Here is a 16474-nt window from a genome sequence, read left to right on the forward strand (position 1 = left end):
TAATGAGTAGAGACATATACAAAGGACATACATGTATATATATATAATTCACATGTATAACAAAGGTCTGTTCACGCAATACAATTCACTGATTGTAAGTGGAGGGAAATCAACGGGAAGTTAGAACATGGTTTTAGCTCGATGTAATACTATAAATGTGTACCATTGCCATAACATATTATACATATATAATAATTTCAAAAGTTGATCACAAAACTGCAAAGGACACCATGCAGGGAACTGTGCTGAAGAATCTCTTAATATTGTATATAATAAGATTATCCTTGTATCCAATTAATGCAGGATTGTAATGGTCAATATAGTGTATATTAAATCTGGTAACATGTGCAAAAGACACCAGAAGACGATGCCTAATTTAAAAGAATCTTATAAGATCATGTATGGCCATGGATTCTCCGCGTGTGCAACTTTGAAAAATGTTAGCAAATTCAATCAATTTATAGATTTAAACCATGTGTCAATGTTAACACAATTACATTAGCTACATATATTACCTATATATAGATACATATACCTGAGGGGGAAAAATAAGGGGGAAAAAAGTTTTCCCCTTGTGACCGGTTCTGTGGAAAAGGGTTCCGATTTCTAACATTTAAAATTGGGAGGGAGGGTTCTCTTGTTTCAAATTAGGCATACATGTAGGCCTATTCTACCTGTTTTTAAAGGAAATAGGTCTAGTTTGAATATAACTTTTCCAATGAAAAGGGCGAATTGGCTCCTGATCGTAATACGAGTACATTTAAACCCTTTCACAGCAAAATTGTATTTTTTTAATGTCTATAATGTATCAAAGCAACAGCGCAGAGGTCCCTACACCAGTTTATTGTGCTGCAAAATTTCGGACTATTTTACGCGGAAGGATATGTACCAAGTTCGGTTAAACGAAATAAGCGTAAGAATATGTACTATTTCGGCGGAAGGAAACTACAAATTGTAGATATTTGAACATGTTAAATGGTAAGATATCTTGTAATTAGACAGAGAAATATTGTGTAAATGTGTTTAGGGTGTGTTGAATGCAGGGAAATGACAACGATCGTGACTGTAGTGAGGACGGACTTGTGGAATTCGTGAAACTTATGTCTGAAGGTGACGCGAGTGAATAATTTATTATCATCAGTATGCATAGTTTACCATCTCCTCCCGAGAGATAGTCTGAAACGGACGATATTTGGGAATTTTCTAATTTTGTGAACGCATGTTATCTTACGCCATGTGCTTGACAGGTGCCCGTTGTTTTGGGCGAGTTCGCGCACACTCCAGCGCAGTCGCATTCTTTGTCCCCTCGCTGGTAGAGTCGAATGCGCATGTAAACCTGCCCGAATTCTGAATGCGCAGTCGAACTTTTATTATATATACACACACAACATGCTCATCGAAACTATGAATGAATTTCACTTCGTCAAATTATGATATTTAATCCAAATCAAATATGGCGATCAACTACCTGGAGATGGCCAGATTTTTTTTTGTCTAGTAGGATTTATTTCCCTTTCTCTTCCTGTGTTGTATTATATCACGCCTGTCACCCGGGCATCAGCTGATTGCTATTTATAGGTGTATATCATGATCAATCATTTATTACATTACTTCCAGTACTAAGAGAAAGATTTTATAGTAATCACGGAATTCAGAGGTCTGTATGTTCAGCAGATGAATGACATTGCTGGAGCTGAACATATACTGAAATAAATCTTAAATCTAACAAATCTAGATCTATGTGAAATCACAAAAATCCTCACTAATCTTCTTTGACAGAAGAGTTTGTTTTTAACGATGCAATGACGATTATCAGTCCAGTAGAATGTTTTATAAAGTACAAGTTCATTGTTATGGAGGATAGAACGGACATGCACAAAATCATGTTAAAATTGATTTCATTTCATTTAAAAACTTTTGATAAAGATATATATTTATAAATCACAACATTATTACAAACCAAACAAGAATTGCAAATGAATGTAACATATTATATAACATATTATATAACACATGAATGAGGTAGCACTAACATTGTGAAGTTTAGAATGATTTGATGATGACCACTGAACTCCTTTGGACATTCGTTTATTTGATAACGTCAGACAAAGCAGACCCCTTAATGAACAGTCAAAAGCGGGGTTAGCAGAAACAAAGCTCAGATAACTTGATCTTGTTGTGTAACATGTCACTGGGTAAAGCAACATATTTTTTTAGATTACATAACCCCCCTACCCCCCAAGTATTTCAAGTCACCTGAGTCGTTCAGGTGATCGATTGTCTGCACCCATTGTCAGGGCCTGGCTGTCATGTGGTAAGAAGGGGCCTGTCATGTGATAAGAAGGGGCCTGTTGTGTGGTAAGAAGGGGCCTGGCTGTCATGTGGTAAGGGGTCTCTTTTGTGGTGAGAAAGATGATAAGGTGACAGTCAGTTTAGGATTACTTTGAGCCAGTAACTTGCTGAATTTAATGGGGGAGGGGTGAAATAGCCTGCATGTCATATTTAATTTCATACTGTGACAGGATGTGCTAATCTGTCTGAGAGCACCTGTTTTTTTTCACCCCATACCAGTAGAAGGATTTGACACATTGTCACCTGAATTACCGTTGTTGTGTGTCAGCTATTGCAACCTTCTGTCAACCATCAAATTCATGTAGAAAGTCGCTGGCCATGAAAAATCACGTCGATCTTAAAATGATTTTGTTAAGCGCTATGTCCTAGTAGTCTGGTAGTTAGTGCTATGTCTGGTAGTTCGTGTTGTGTACTGGTAGTGCTGTGTACTGGTAGTTAGTTGAGCACTAGGCCAAAAATAAAAATTGATTTGTTTGATGTACTCTGACTGACCCGTCCAATTCGCTCCTACCCAATCATTTTTTTCAGCAATTTAAAAATCCCTCCCCCCCCCCTTGATAAATAGAAAATTCTTATTTTAAAAGAAAATATTTAAAAATTTCATGGCGTTAGAAAAAAACCCAACCTACCTACCAACCCACCTTAATAAATGTGGGTCGGAGTATATCAAACAAAATTATTTTTAATGATGGCCCTAGCTATTGCAGATTAAAGGAGAAGTTTTCAGTCAGATCCTTTGTTTATCTTGCTGACTCATCGTTTCCCACCCGCTATACGCAGATAAGTCAACCATTCGAATCCACTGATGCTGAAACCTAAAACATCATTAACATTTAATTTCTATTGATCATCATGAGCCTTGAACTTCATTCCATATTTTCTTAAACATCAATAAGTGTATAATAAATTTTGTAAGGCATTTCAAGTTTTATTATTAAGTAATTGTATTTTCATTTGAGTGACTTTCTGATGCAGCAGTATTAAGAATATCCAACAAATGTGATTTAATGTGATGCAGTTGTGGGTGATGATATGAATGACCTGTGTGTACGTCGGCTACATGTACCTGTTTATATATTATTTTCATGTGATGAGAAAAATGAATGCCATGTGATGGGTCGGGTTAATTATGTCAGGAGAGAAGGATTTATGAATAATGCAGAATTTTGGTCACAAAAATATTTTAATAGGTAATGGTAGGGCTATCAAAAATTGAGATTTTAATAGATAAAAACATAATGAGTATAACTCGGTTCATTTTCATAGGAAGTACTTGTTTACCATTTGAATATGATATGTTACAAATCCTATGACACTTGTACCATTTAATAAAATCAACATATGTAACATCGGTTCAGTGTTGCTCCAATCTAACTAAAATCCGGTCTTTTCTAATAGCTTTATACTCCAGAGCATCTGAACAATTAGTAAAGATCTAATGTTCATTAAACTGAGTGTAGCTTGTTGTGTGTGTGGAATTGATCATTTTCTTTCATGCGCATTAAAATGTGAGAAATCCAGCTGACTTATGACATGTAGACACAAAGCACAGTGATTACTGAGTGAAATTCATTACAAATCGAGCAATCCTTGTAGAGTCACTTTATGGAAACTTGCTCTTCTACACATAATTTGAAGTTTACTTTCTCTTAAGGGCTAAATATAAGCACAATCGTTCTGGGTTCTTTAATGCATCAGATTGATTCTATATATAGTAACGTATGGTAAGCTTTATCAGTCATGTGATTGTTGTATTCTTTCTCTCCACAGGGTCCTGTGCATTAGTTATTCTGTAAAACATAGAGATGAATATGTCATACCAGGTGACCTCCGCCGGGGGGAATGGAATTTCCATGGGCAATATGAACGCAATAACCATCAACGCCCAACAGATCGGGCATATCAGCTCGGGCATGATGAGCGACGATCTCAGCGAACCAAGCTCTCCGGACAGCTCGTCGTTCGACGCCTCCGACCTACTCAGTACATCAGTGCAAGACGATGTCACAGCGCAGCTTGCTGCCGCAGGTTTTTAACACATTAATTTTACCTTAATCTGAATAATCAGAATGTAATGCGCTGAAATCAAGTCCAGAGGTAACTCGGTGTTCGAAATTGGTTTTAAACTTGGTATAGATCACGGGTCTATGCCAAAACAAGATGATGTAGACCTCATCGAATTGGCATAGACCGCAACATTGAAAAGAAATATTACAAAAAACATTTTCATTTACTTCTAATGTACTTAGAAAGCTTATTTTCTTTCCATAACATTATCCTCCTTTTCCCATAACATTTATCAGACGTTGACTGACCATGTGTGGTCCTTTGGGATAACTTTATTGCTTTTAATCTGGAAAATCAGCATATACAATTTGGTCTATCTCAATTACAATTGGCATCTAGACCAGTGTCATTTGATATAGACTCGGTCTATGATTAATTTCGAGCACTGGACTAACCGTCTGTTGTTAATTGTTTTTTTTTTTATGCTAGTGGGTTCAGAACGGTTACGACCTATTGTACATCATGTATATTTTGGAAGACATTTTTTCTGCTATCTTTGCCCTGAAAGAATCATCAAAACATGATTTTCATGAAAATGTAGGAATACGAATTTATTCTGGAGAACCTTGCTGTCATGGAAACTTTTTTAATTCAAAAAAATTGGTTCCTACAAAGAGAAGGCAATTTACAAAATATCAGCAGAAAATAATCTTTTTCCCATAAGCCTTTTCTTATCAAAATTTAAATGCATAATCATGAGTTTCGTTTTACGGTTAATCCCGTTGAAAATTTGGCATCACTGAAAAGGTGATTTCATTGGTAGTACATGTATATCTTTATCTTCATGTCAATAAATGACACTGTAAAATGGTCTTTTGTGACAGGTCCTATAGGAGTTGCAGCTGCAGCCGCCATTGTTTCAAGCAAGAAACGAAAACATCCACATCATTTTGAAACCAATCCGTCCAAGAGAAAACGTCAACAAACACGACTGCTTCGGTAATTAATTTATAGCGAGTAAATGTGACATTTATCACCAGGACAACTCATTCTGTAGACCTCAGGGCAACTCATTCTGTAGACCTCATGGCAACTCATTCTGTAGACCTCGTGGCAACTCATTCTGTAGATCTCAGGGCAACTCATTCTGTAGACCTCAGGGTTGCCTAATCTAATGCAAATTCAGATTGACAAAATATCTGATCATCAATGCTAAGTGATTACTATTCATACATTACTACAACTTACCCCCCCCCCCCCCCCCCCCCCCCCCCCCCCCCACTCACACACACAAAGACATCCTCCTCAGAGTGACAATTTTAAAGTGAAAAACAAGCTCTAGAAAATCATTGTAGGAATGTAAAGTTGTAGAAAATGTGATACTTATAAATGTGATTTATATTTATTGCTTGGTCAAACTTTTCCTGCTTAATATAAACAAGACCCCCCCCCCCCCCCCCCATGCCTATTGAACAAATACGGTAACACACCAGTTAAACAAATTAAAATAAACTTCAATTAGTGAAATGTACTAAAAGGATGTCTCAAAAAGCAGTTTTATATCATGAAGCCTGCTGAAGTAGCACAGTGGTCAACAAATTTGTTTGACTGAAATGCATTATCTTTGAGGCCATCATTAAAAAATGTTTTGTTTGATGTACTCTGACCCACATTTTTCTAGTCGGGTAGGTAGGTCGGATTTGTTTATTTATTTTTTGAATGTCATGAAAATCAGATTTACAAATTTACAGATGTTTTCATTGAACACATAACGCTGCCAGACATAATAGAGTTTAGAACATTCATTTTGTACACATTGTATATAATACACGTAAATCTTAAAATTTTCTCAAGACGTATTTTATTCGTTACGGATGAGGACCTCTACATTGTTGATAAATAAATTAACACCCCTTTTTATTACCACCGATCGATTTTTCTATTTGTCCATATTCTACTGTTTGACATTCATAATAGTAATCACTTAATCACTTCAATGTGATCCATGAATATCCAAGTGAATTGCATGATGACAACAATTTACAATAAGTTTTAATATTGCCCAAAATAATTTTAATGCTGACTTCCCCGCATTGTTCCGTTCACTTTGTTGTGACAATCGTGTTCCATTCGTGTTTCAGTTTAAGAGCAAAGTAAAAGTGCCTTTCACCTATTGAATCGTCATAACATTTAAATAATCCCATAACAAAATAATATGCGTGCTTTTTCAGAAATATAGACCATCAACTTGAATGCAAACTCGTGGTCCACCATAATTTCGGTGCGCTATCCCATGTGATTTTTTTATTTAAGTAACATGGCTTTCAAACTGTTGTACACAAATACGATCAGGCCTCGACAGGGGAGTTCATAGCTTCTTGCTCTATCTTGTTGGTAGATAATGTGGTAATTTGGAGCAGTGCTACAGTATATTTGATCGTTCATATAGAAAAGTGTTTGAAAAGTTCCGGATTAACAAATGGTCATTATCAAAGTAAAAGTAGAACCGAAAGATGCCCAAAGGACATTTTGATAACAAAAATTCTGTAAAACAACTTGTCCAAATTTTAAAAAAAATGCCATCAAGTTTAAACTTTTAAATTACCAAGTGTGGAAAAAATGATCGGGTCGGGGCAAATTTTACGGGTCGGTCGGAGTACATCAAACAAATAAATTTTTATTTTAAGCCTGAACATGCATCCTAACTGTGAACATAGCAAGTTATTTGAGTGAATGTAATGATATATAAACAGTATATGATTGGATTCAGCAAATAGATTTATTTTGATTCTTGGAATTTGCAAAACTATTGAAAAAAGTACAGAGGAATACACAATTGCTGAAATACCGGTATATTAAACGTAACACTTCTGGGACTGAAACACCGGTATATTAAACGTGACACTTCTGGGACTGAAATACCGGTATATTAAACGTGACACTTCTGGGACTGAAATACCGGTATATTAAACGTGACACTTCTGGGACTGAAATACCGGTATATTAAACGTAACACTTCTGGGACTATTTTGTCCACTAATAACTAATGTACACCAACATAAAATGAAAACCAGTCAGATCCAGATAAATATATCTCTCAATATAGCACATCTTGTCAGGCCCATACTGAAAAATCATAGAAATATTTATCACAAAGTGAATATACAGTGATGACTGTCAAGATCTGTCTAAGCATATTAAGCTGACTTTTTAACTGAGTGTGTGATAATTCAAATGTACAGTGTTGTACAATAGTAGTGTTGTACAATAGTACAGTGTTGTACAATAGTCACATTGCCTTAGTTTTGTCCAAGTATGTTCAGATGACTCTGCAGCTAAGCATGCGATAATTAATGCGATAATTAATGCGTGTTCTTCAATAGAGATATCGCCTTACTGTGTATTACAAAACGAGACTTTTATTTCTTTAGAGGATGATGGTAATTTATAACAGACATAGGAAACCCTCTTCATACAATTGCACACAACCTGAGAAATTTATGCTCTCTCTCTCTTTCTCTCTCCATATTAATCAGACTCATGTTGTGTATCTGGATAGAAGATCAACACCCAGATTAAGTCTTAAACACTTCATTTTAGGATGACTTTAAAAACAAACCAAATGACACTCAGAAGAACTTGAAGACACTAGAAAAGCGCTGTGTTTGTTGATTCAGGAGATAATGGGCTATTTTCAATTGAAGTGTTTTTGATTGCACCATTTAAATGACCTTCATCAGACTTGCTGTAGTATATATTCCCGACTATGGTTCATTGAGTACAGGCACTTTCAGGGAGGCGGGGGATGCCCCGTCATTACGTTTTAATTGACAAAGTATTTAATTTGTGGCCCTTTAATTGTATAAATTAAGATATGCTTTGCTGGGCCATGTTAAAGTTTGATGTTCGACAAGGTAGCAAATTCATATTTTGCTAAGGTTATGTTTCTGCTTGAGTGAAATCCACGTAACACGGACACCAATAGTGTGGAGATCCTTAACATTCAATCTGTCATCCAGTCTAAATCACAGAGGGTAAGCGGATCAATAGTGTGGAGATCCTTAACATTCAATCTGTCATCCAGTCTAAATCACAGAGGGTAAGCGGATCAATAGTGTGGAGATCCTTAACATTCAATCTGTCATCCAGTCTAAATCACAGAGAGTAAGCGGATCAATAGAGTGGAGATCCTTAACATTCAATCTGTCATCCAGTCTAAATTCACAGAGAGTAAGCGGATCAATAGTGTGGAGATCCTTAACATTCAATCTGTCATCCAGGCTAAATCACAGAGAGTAAGCGGATCAATAGTATGGAGATCCTTAACATTCAATCTGTCATCCAGTCTAAATCACAAAGAGTAAGCAGATCAATAGAGTGGAGATCCTTAACATACAATCTGTCATCCAGTCTAAATCACAGAGAGTAAGTGGATCAATAGTGTGGAGATCCTTAACATTCAATCTGTCATCCAGTGTATATCACAGAGAGTAAGTGGATCAATAATGTGGAGATCCTTAACATTCAATCTGTCATCCAGTCTAAATCACAGAGAGTAAGCGGATCAATAGTGTGGAGATCCTTAACATTCAATCTGTCATCCAGTCTAAATCACAGAGAGTAAGCAGATCAATAGTGTGGAGATCCTTAACATTCAATCTGTCATCCAGTCTAAATCACAGAGAGTAAGTGGATCAATAGTGTGGAGATCCTTAACATTCAATCTGTCATCCAGTCTAAATCACAGAGAGTAAGTGGATCAATAGTGTGGAGATCCTTAACATACAATCTGTCATCCAGTCTAAATCACAGAGAGTAAGCAGATCAATAGTGTGGAGATCCTTAACATTTAATCTGTCATCCAGTCTAAATCACAGAGAGTAAGCAGATCAATAGTGTGGAGATCCTTAACATACAATCTGTCATCCAGTCTAAATCACAGAGAGTAAGCGGATCAATAGTGTGGAGATCCTTAACATTCAATCTGTCATCCAGTCTAAATCACAGAGAGTAAGCGGATCAATAGTGTGGAGATCCTTAACATTCAATCTGTCATCCAGTCTAAATCACAGAGAGTAAGCGGATCAATAGTGTGGAGATCCTTAACATTCAATCTGTCATCCAGTCTAAATCACAGAGAGTAAGCAGATCAATAATGTGGAGATCCTTAACATTCAATCTGTCATCCAGTCTAAATCACAGAGAGTAAGCGGATCAATAGTGTGGAGATCCTTAACATTCAATCTGTCATCCAGTCTAAATTCACAGAGAGTAAGCAGATCAATAGTGTGGAGATCCTTAACATTCAATCTGTCATCCAGTCTAAATTCACAGAGGGTAAGCGGATCAATAGTGTGGAGATCCTTAACATTCAATCTGTCATCCAGTCTAAATCACAGAGAGTAAGCGGATCAAGTAGAGAAAATCTCGTGGTTATTTCTTAGATTTTGTGTGACTTCTGCACTTTTAGATCAGTTTTTGTGTACGAATTTACTAACTAATAAGCAAATTCTCTTTTGTGTAATTCTTTGGAGGGAATGTAGCGGCCCGATAAAAACCCTCTGTGTTAGCCATGGTCACTTAGCCAGTGGTTTAACACAAGAGACTGTTAGGTCATTCAGGCTGTCCAGTGGCCCTAAAATTCCTAATTTTTTTAGTTTTGCTAAAATTCCTAAAATATGTTGAATTCAAGGGGAAATCATGAACAGACCCTAATTTTTCATGTCAGTTCCTTTTCTTACCTTACTATTCTAGCAATTTTAAAAATGTATTCATCATGTAGTTTGCAGATCTTGTTCAGATAGACTAATGCAGTGAAAGGCAGTTGACCAGTGGATCCATGTGTCAAGCTTGTTTAATGTTTATTGGTTGTTACTATTAAGGTTATAGCCAATAACAACTGGGACAATGGAACCCTGGAAGATGCCCTTCCTGCACTTATAGTATTTTTAGGTCACCTGAATCACTCATGTGGCCTATTGCCATTGGTCTTTGTCATCATGCGTCATGTGTCGTCCGTTAACAATTTTACATTTTTAACTTATTGAAAACTGCTCGGCCGATTGTTACAATATTTGGTATGAAGCATCATTTGACCTCTCCTTTTAACACAGGAAGCTGAAGGCCACCATTGATGAGTATAACACACGGATCGGACAGCAGGCAGTGGTTCTGTGTGTGACTCCAGGAAAGCTCAGTCAGTCCATCAACGCCTTCAAAGTGTTCGGCTCCCAGCCACTAGAGGGAGTGGTAAGTCCTTGTTGATAGTACTCGCTGTGTAGTCGGTGAAGGGTGCGTTCAGTTCCCAGCCACTGTATAGTCAGTAAAGGAAGTGTTCAATTCCCAGCCTCTGTGTAGTAAGTAAAGGAAGTGTTCGATTCCCAGCCTCTGTATAATCAGTAAAGGAAGCGTTCAATTCCCAGCCTCTGTATAATCAGTGAAGGGAGCGTTCAGTTCCCAGCCTCTGTGTAGTAAGTAAAGGAAGTGTTCGATTCCCAGCCTCTGTATAATCAGTAAAGGGAGTGTTCAGTTCCCAGCCTCTGTGTAGTCAGTAAAGGGAGCGTTCAGTTCCCAGCCTCTGTGTAGTCAGTAAAGGAAGTGTTCACTTCCCAGCCTCTGTATAATCAGTAAAGGGAGCGTTCAGTTCCCAGCCTCTGTGTAGTCAGTAAAGGGAGTTCAGTTCCCAGCCTCTGTATAATCAGTGAAGGAAGCGTTCAGTTCCGAGCTTCTGTATAATCAGTGAAGGGAGCATTCAGTTCCCAGCCTCTGTATAATCAGTAAAGGGAGTGTTCAGTTCCCAGCCTCTGTGTAGTCAGTAAAGGGAGCGTTCAGTTCCCAGCCTCTGTGTAGTCAGTAAAGGGAGCGTTCAATTCCCAGCCTCTGTGTAGTCAGTAAAGGAAGCGTTCAGTTCCCAGCCTCTGTGTAGTCAGTAAAGGAAGTGATAATTGAGGGAAAACTAACAGAGTTTGAGGGAGAAGTACCACAGAAATCATAATCAACAAAGTCAGTTACACAAATATTACCCATGGTTCCACAGAAATTTCCCATTGTTCCAGAGAAATTACCCATGTTTCCACAGAAATTACCCATGGTTCCACTATTTTAAAGATTTGTTTTCAGTCTTGTTTACATACATGTATGACTGGCTAAGTTATGTATTTGTATTTAGTACATATGGTTTCTATGACTACAGATGAGAAACAACAAGAGTATGATTGTCCATGAACTAGAACAGTCTCTGAATGAACAGGCCCCAACCAACCAGCCGGACACGTCAGGACTGCATGAGTTACCCGCCCTTAACATTGACGGAATCCCCACCCCGGTAGATAAAATGACACAGGTACTGAAATACAGAAAGCATTTCTACCTTTAAGTTTTGATTGACTTTATAGCGATAAACATCTAGATAACAAAGAAAATTGCATTGGATAAAAATTGGAAGATATTTTCAGTATTAAAAGTTTCAGTTGAAAGTCACAGGGTAAAAACTTAAATTCCTGTGGGACTTGAAACTCGTGATCAACAATTTTGCGTGTTAACCCACTGAGCAAACCAACTAGGACAAAGACTATACAATCGACACTTACTTGTGAATTTGCAGGAAGTCGGTCATTATGATGATGGGTTATTCCTCCTTAAATACAAGGAGATGGTCACAACTTTTGATTCGTAAGTCCATTCATTAAAAAATGAACTCGTTCAATAAATTCAAATTTAACATTTTGACATTTCAGGCCCAGTTGAGGAATTTTATCCCTGAAATGTTGAAATACTCCACTGGGCGGAGTAAGCCTGGCTGGGGTAAGGAGGAGTGTCGACCTCCATGGTGGCCCTCTGATCTACCCTGGCAAAACGTCCGGAGTGACGCCCGTACAGATGAGGAAAAGAGAAAGGTATGGAAAAAATAATGTGAACATTGCACATACTGTGTATTTATACACACAAGTTGGAAGCTCTCGTCCCAGTACAGCTTTACGTTATCTTTATCTCTCGCCTGTCCATTTGGATATGTAACATGAAATTGTACTTATCTAGACTGAAGCCTACCATGTCCAGAAAATTTATAACTATGGTCTGACTAGGACTCTAGTCTTACTAGGATTTTAATATGAAGGCCCTGATATGTTATGCTTTTGAAATGTGCAATGAGGTTATGAATCATAGATTTCTTTGATATCTCCTGTTTTTTTTATTCCATGTTGTAGGTGTCCTGGACTGAGGCTCTGAGGGCGATTGTGAAGAACTGTTACAAACACCACGGGCGGGAGGACTTACTTCACGTGTTTAATGAGGACAGCTCGGGCCCCTCCTCCCAGGCCCTCCCCCCAGCCCAGGCTTTTACCGGGACCATGGTGCAGACAATTAACAATCCGGATGGCACGGTGTCCTTCATACAGATCGACACCTCCCCCCAGTCTGTGGTCACGCTGGCTGATGGCACACAGGCCACTGTTGTTCACGCTGTAAGTCTGTCTGTCTGTGTCTCGTTGTACATGTATTCGCATATTAAAGAGAGGAAAAGCAAGACAAAATTTAATGAATTGTTGATCCTGTAAAATTTACCGTAGATATCTTACATAATGCGAATAAATGATTTGGCATTGTTCAGCATCACTTGATGAGATGAAATCCTATCATCAGGACTTATCAATCTTTATAAAGTAGTGGTCGTAGATCAATGTGAAAGTTGATGTAGCTAGAGGGGCTGTATGTATGCTGTTTAACATTGATTGATTTATTGTATATTGTTTAACGTCCCTCTCGAGAATTTTTCACTCGTATGGTGATGTCAGCATTGCCGGTAAAGGGCTGCAAAATTTAGGCCTATGCTCAGCTCTTATGGACTTTGAGCAGGGAGGGATCTTTATTGTGCCACACCTGCTGTGACACAGGGTCTCGGTTTTTGTGGTCTCATCTGAAGGGCCGTCCCATTTAATCGCTTCTTACAACAAGCAAGGGATACTGAGGACCTATTCTAACCTGGATTCCCACGGGAAGAGGGGCTTCTCATGAATTATTGTAAATGTTGATTAATCACGTGTAATGAGGGACCCTCTAGCTATTTTCAGGTGATATTTATAACTAGTAATTATGATGTACCTGATTTTACAGATCCCAAACATTGGACAACAAGAGGCCACCCAGGCGGTGCAGACCCTGGCAGACGCCGCAACTCACCACGACATCAACCAGGGCCTAACCACACAACCCATCACCATGGAGATGAACCCAGATACAGGTCAAATCACCACCCTTCCCATCAGTCAAGGGCACCAAATCATTTTAGCAGATGATGCACATATTGGAGGTATGTTTCGTGTTTTATTATTTGAACACTTGCCACTTTTCTTGTTTGTTTTCTCTCTTTTGAAATGGTAAGATAAAGGAACATATACACACATACCGATGAGCACAGTTAATGTGAGCACAGTTAATGTAACGCTAAACGTTTCTGTGTTCATTGTTACACACTGAAATCAAAAATTGGGTTGTAACTTTTGTATCAAACTTGGTGAACTGAGCAGTCAGTGAGGGTTATTTTAGAGTTCAAGGTCAGGAGGAGTTATTTATGGAGTTTAGTGTCAAATTTGCGACAGTTGAACATTAGACTCTGCGACTTGGTGTTTCACATATACATTTTGTTTGATGAACTGGAGTACATTTTACATTCAAGGGGCAATAACTCTTGAAGATTTTAAACTATTATTCTTACTTTATTCCTAAGTGCCTTATATCCATGTTGAATTACATGGAGGTCAAAGGCAACTCAGTATTTTGATCAATTGTATCCAGTTGACATCTCATGATCTGTCACCTGCAATTGACTTGTAAATTTTTTTTTGTTTGACTGCAACTCAAATTTACTTCAAAACAGTTTCTAACAAAACTCGACAATTTTCATTTCAATATGCTATTTGGAACATTAATAAAACCACCTTCATCTGTTTCTAAACTCAGTTTTATATATTTATGAATGGAAACCCTCGATAGTGTAGAAATTCACATCACCCTCTGGTAAATCCTGAAAGCATTTACAAATCCTTCTGAAAAATCCTGCCTTGCTATCGGAATTCCTCATATTTGTTTTAAACATTGGAATTTAAGGCAGTTTATTTACCTGTGCTATAAATAGATGTCTATAATTATGTATTTCTTTGTACATGTGATGTTTGTGAAAGTACTTATACCTGTATTTTACAGCTTTATGTACTTGGTAGCAGCCTGTGTCACCATAGTAATGCATGGTTTTATTGTTGTTTGTCAGATCAGTTTATCAGACTCACAAACTACACATATTCATTGCCCAATGGTTAGGATACCCTTTTCATAAAATTGAAGTTTTTTATTTTTTTGAACAGGAATAGTTACAATACCAGTATCCATGTACCAATCAATTACCGGGGCAACTGTTGGCATGACAACTGGAAATGAACCACAACATGTACAGGTTGCCATGACACCCATATCAACCAGTGGTACAACAGTAAATTTCAATGACATTGTTAAAGTTCAAGGTCAGTCTGTAGAGGTTGCAATGGAACAGAATTCCACGGGGTCATAGTTAAAGGACATTCTAGGCATCATTTTACAACTTCAGTGGAGATTCCTGCATTGGATGTATTACAGAGATGTTTTGATGTGTTCAGTGTGTTGGTGATATGTAGAAGGACTGTTGCAGCTTGGTTCTTTTTGGGACGTTGGGTTTGCAAAACATGTTATAATTTATAATCAAGCCATTTGTATTGATAATAGAGATTTGTGTCTGTACAATTCAAAAAAACAAACTATGATCTGGTCCCAGTATCATAAAACTGACTATGTCAGAATATCAACCACAGTAAGTTGTTTGTTGACAGTAGAACAGATTTCTGATTCCTGTATTTAATTTTGAACTGTTTGACTGCTGTAGAATTTTAGCACTGTGTAACAGATTTTGACTAAAGTCTTAAAATGTTTCATGAAATGTGTCAAGTGAAGAATTTAAAGTTTATGAAGTGAAAAATCTTCTTCAGATTGAAAAGGTATTTTTCATTTTTAAGTGAGGCTTTTTAAAGTGAAATGGAAAAAATCTTCATATTGAAAAAAAGGTATTTTTTGTATTTAAGAGATTTTTCATCAAGATTTGATAGATTGATACATGCATATTAACGTATTTTTTTATAGAAAGATTTTTAACAGAAAAAGCCCACATCAAATATATTTAAGTATAATCTTTGTTATAGTATATATTTTAATGATTGATCAGTATGATCAAGAGAGTGGAAGCAATAAGACAACAGACACACGGCCAATATAAGCCACCCCCACCCCCCATGATGACAGATGAAGTAAAGATAGATGTTGTGAAGCAAGTTGTAAGACTCCCAGCTATTTATTGTAACCCATTTTTATGGTTACAGTACCAGTCATGATAAATTATTGTGCTATTATGTTGAACTTTATTTTCCGTTTTAAGCATAAACTGGGCCCCTTTCCTTGTTAAGGGGGGGAGTATGGTATTGTAAGTTTTACCTACTTACATATTTTTATTATTCTACAAATGAACGCATGATATATGTTGATAGAGAAGAGAGTTGTAAAAAAAGTACGTATTCTCATCTGTCTCCCTGTCTGCAGAATACAAACTTAAGAGAATTTGTTTATTTTTACAATAAAGTATGTGAAACATTCTATGGTGTCATGTTGCTGCTTGGAAATTTCTTGACATCTATATCAGCACCTGTTGGACAGGAAGAAGAACTATAAAATGAAACACTGGGGAAAATGTGTTTGTAATTATTGTAAAATTATTAAAATTAATTGATAGATTATCATCCCCGCCCGCCCAGATTTTTTCTATTTTCGCAAAAATTACGATTTTAAACAAACTTGCTTCCCAGTGACTTGAGTGAATTATTAAAGTCACAGAATGTTGGTTTTATATCTTCTACCAAGGATTCTTTGAATGTTAACTTGATGAACATTTTGTGTGATGCCTTTTGTCATTAATTTTTCCCCCGGGATATCTAACGTAAAAAATAAAATCCTCCCATCCGCCCCATATTTTTTTGTGACCCCGGATGATAATCTACTAATTAAGTTGAATTGGCCTTAAGGTGCGACACCCACCTCT

The 16474-nt window shown here is 37.2% G+C and overlaps 1 protein-coding gene across 2 annotated transcripts; it reads left to right on the top strand.

Moving 5' to 3' along the window:
- The first annotated feature begins 861 nt into the window (after positions 1–861).
- Positions 862–16032, top strand: LOC125655663 (DNA-binding protein P3A2-like). Of its 2 annotated transcripts, none has more exons than XM_048886043.2 (9): positions 862–978; positions 4123–4380; positions 5244–5358; positions 10473–10608; positions 11552–11701; positions 12096–12254; positions 12567–12824; positions 13474–13669; positions 14721–16032. In XM_048886043.2, exons 2-9 carry the CDS (start codon positions 4158–4160, stop codon positions 14921–14923), a joined length of 1440 nt encoding a protein of 479 aa, XP_048742000.1. In that variant the 5' UTR covers positions 862–978; positions 4123–4157; the 3' UTR covers positions 14924–16032. The 2 variants fall into 2 exon arrangements, with proteins under 2 accessions (XP_048742000.1, XP_048741998.1); XM_048886041.2 differs by having other exon boundaries at positions 937–1110.
- The last annotated feature ends 442 nt before the right edge of the window (positions 16033–16474 follow it).

Source organism: Ostrea edulis, chromosome 7 (assembly GCF_947568905.1).
Source record: "Ostrea edulis chromosome 7, xbOstEdul1.1, whole genome shotgun sequence".
Taxonomy (NCBI): domain Eukaryota; kingdom Metazoa; phylum Mollusca; class Bivalvia; order Ostreida; family Ostreidae; genus Ostrea; species Ostrea edulis.